Raw genomic sequence first — 2,913 nt, 5'->3', positions numbered from 1 at the left:
TCCAGACGAGAGGGCCTGGCAGGTGCTTCCCGTGCGAAGCCAGCTCAGCCCCGAGCTCGGCTCATCCCGACTCCTTTCCTGGGGCCCACAGGCTGCTCTGTGGGTCCTGGGCTGCCTGTGAGCCGCAGGCCCCTGCCCTGGGGGGTCTGCTCTCTGCTCCCATGGTGCACTGCAGCGAGCCGCTTTGCTGGGAGGCAGGAGGTGGGTGAAGTGCCCATTGAGCGTCTCTCCTGCCAGCCATGCCAGCGCATTTAGGGCCGACTCTTCTTCCCGTGCAGCTGGTTCCGTCCGGGCCCTGCCCCGCCGTGCGCTTATGGACCTGCCGCGTGTTCCCGCCAGCCGAGAGACGGGATGGTACTTAGCGCTCATGGCTCCGAATGTCAAGGGCCCCAGTTACCCTTGGCTTGACCCCTCCAGGCTGTACTGTCACCAGCAGGTAGCCCCCCCCGCCCCCCAGTAAGGGGGCTGCACATGGCGAGCTTTCTAGCTGCAGGGTTTCTGGGCCCAGGGGTGTGTAGCCAGGGGCGGGGGGATGGTTAAAGGGCCCTGCCTGTTTCCTGGGGAAGAGGAGAGTCAGGAGGGTCACCCGCCCTAGCTAGCCACGCCCCAGCCCTGCGGTGATGGGCACAGCTGGCCAGGCGAGTGAGCAGGGCCTGCTTGGCACCAGCCTCTGTCAGGCGTCCCATGGTGCTGGGCTGGTGGGTTAGTGAGGGGGAGGATGGGACCCAATCCCTGGGCATGGAGACCCGGGACGCAATGGGCTGCAGCCTTGGACACCTGGGCACGGAAAGCAGCCTAGGGCTCTGCCTTGCTGACCCTACTTCCAGGGGCGTCGCTGGCCGGGCACCTGCTGGCTCTGAGCCGGTCAGGGGGACGCAGACAGTACCTGGGCACTGCCTGGCAGACTGGCTCCCACTGAGCAGAGCAGGAGGGGACTGGCTGCCTAGCTCTCCCGGCCATGCTGCCTGAGGGGGCTGGCTCAGTGCCACAGCAGGGGCCAGCGGTGTCCCTTCATAGGGCCTGGGTCCCATGCCCAGCCACCTAGCGATGAAGTGAGCACCGGCCAGTTAGCGCCGGCGTCTCTGCTCCAGACTGGGTGGGCGGGTGGCACCCTCAGCAGCTCTGCCGTCTCCCCAGGGCCTGCAGGACTGCATTGCGGACCTGCTCCAGCCCTTCTGCGAAGACCCCATCGACCTGGTCGCTGGAATCGACGCCATGGGCTTCATCCTAGGTAACCCGCCGGCCTCTCCCGGGTGTCTCCTCCCTCGGGGCTAGGGATGGGAGTGTGTGCTGGGGTGAGGGCACCACCTGACCTCCAGTGAACAAAGGGTTCACCTGGGCGCTGGCCTGCCCTCTCCTTGCTGGGGCGCTCGGGGCAGAGTCTTTTCCCTGTGCTACCTGGTTACAAGCTCCATTGGCCCCTCCAGGGCTGTGCCCCGTCTCCCAGGGCATCGGTGCCCATTCACTCCTCTGCTTGCCCTTGTGCCAGGCGCTGCCATAGCCAGCACCCTGCAGAAAGGCTTCCTGGCCATCCGCAAAGCCGGGCACCTCTGTGTGGAGACCTGCACGCAGCCCTACACTGACTACACGGCCCGCCAGAAGCTGCTGGAGATGAGGACGGACGCCATCCAGCCAGGTGAGAGCTGCGGCAGGCACGGCCAGCAGCCCCCGGGCTCTGGTGCCTGGCTACTGCCCTCGGGCGCTGCCACTCATCTTCTGTCCTGTGGGAAGGGCCCTCCCCTCCGCTCCCCTCGAACTCACCTAAGCATGGGCCCAGCACCCCATCTACGCCTCACCTGCTCCAGGTGCCCAGCTCCATGGCAGAGCTCCCAGAGAGCAGCAGAGCACCTCCCTGGCATCCCACGGGCACCGTTCCTGCCTGTCTGAGGGCTCTGCCCCAGCCCGAGCCTGTCTGTTGGGCTGCAGGTAACGGCATCAAGGTGCCAGCAGAGGGAGGGGGCTGTGGGGAGAAGCTCACCTAACCGAGCCCTTGCACCCCAGGTCTGCGTGTCTTACTGGTGGATCAGTGGATTGAAACGGGGGGAACCATGCGCGCTGCCATCCAACTGGTGGAGCAGCAAGGGGGAGTGATCGCAGGTAGGGGGCAGCATGATGCATGGGGCGGGGGGGCTAGCCAAAGGGCTGTGATCACGCCCAGCCTGGAGCCCGGCGGGGCAGGAAACGGAGCCACCTGGACAAGGCGATCGCTTGGCGTGGGAAATGTTGGAAGAGTCTCAGGTTTTTCCTTAACCAACATTTCCCTTGAAAAGTTTCCGACCCAAACCCCAGAACATTGGACTGAAATGTTTGAAATCTCCGGGTTGGTGATGAAAACCAGAAACCTTTTCACAACTGAAATGTCTTCAGCACTGAGCCAGCCATTGTGTCATTAAACCTCCTCCTCTGGGTTCACACAGTGGAGCGGGTGTAGAGGCCTCCACAGTGCTGCGGGGGCACCCGCCTGGGTGGGGCAGGCTTGAGAGGGGCGTGAGGCCCCCTCCATTATCACACAGGCCCCTCTCGGAGGGTAGCTGGCCCTCTGAAGGAGTCAGGCCCACCTGCCTCTGACAGGCTCCACACAGGGTAACGAGGCAGCTCAGGTTCACCTGGGACTAGGGGAACTCCTGGAGGTGCTGGGATGGGAGGCCGTTAATTAGGCAGGTAAACACCTGGGCAAGCTAAAAAGGAGGCTCTGGGCCGTGTGGGACAGAGGAGAGAGGCTCTGGGTGAGAGGCCCAGTTCCCAGTATAAGAGAGCTCCCACGGGGAGGGCTTCAGGAGGAAGCTGGTGATGGGGCTCACCCAGAAGGGAAATTGAGAAGAGTGCGCCTGGTGGGAGAGGCTTTGAAAGGGAAGTGCTATGAATGCCACAGCTCAGCAGACCCTAGCCCATGCAAGGACTTCAGCCGGTAGC

The 2,913-nt window shown here is 64.0% G+C and overlaps 1 protein-coding gene across 1 annotated transcript; it reads left to right on the top strand.

Moving 5' to 3' along the window:
- Positions 1–313: 313 nt before the first annotated feature.
- LOC112111614 (adenine phosphoribosyltransferase-like) lies at positions 314–2,097 on the top strand (the record flags this gene model as incomplete). Its single annotated transcript, XM_029914192.1, has 4 exons — positions 314–436; positions 1,138–1,231; positions 1,490–1,636; positions 2,002–2,097. Coding segments are annotated over exons 1-4 (460 nt in total), but the record flags the coding sequence as incomplete, so codon positions are not given.
- Positions 2,098–2,913: the final 816 nt, after the last annotated feature.

The sequence above is a fragment of the Terrapene carolina genome, unplaced genomic scaffold, assembly GCF_002925995.2.
Source record: "Terrapene carolina triunguis isolate 2854851 unplaced genomic scaffold, T_m_triunguis-2.0 Scaffold33160, whole genome shotgun sequence".
NCBI classification, from domain to species: Eukaryota; Metazoa; Chordata; order Testudines; family Emydidae; genus Terrapene; species Terrapene triunguis.
Note: the sequence above shows the minus strand (reverse complement) of the source record. Positions and strands in the feature narration are given on the sequence as shown.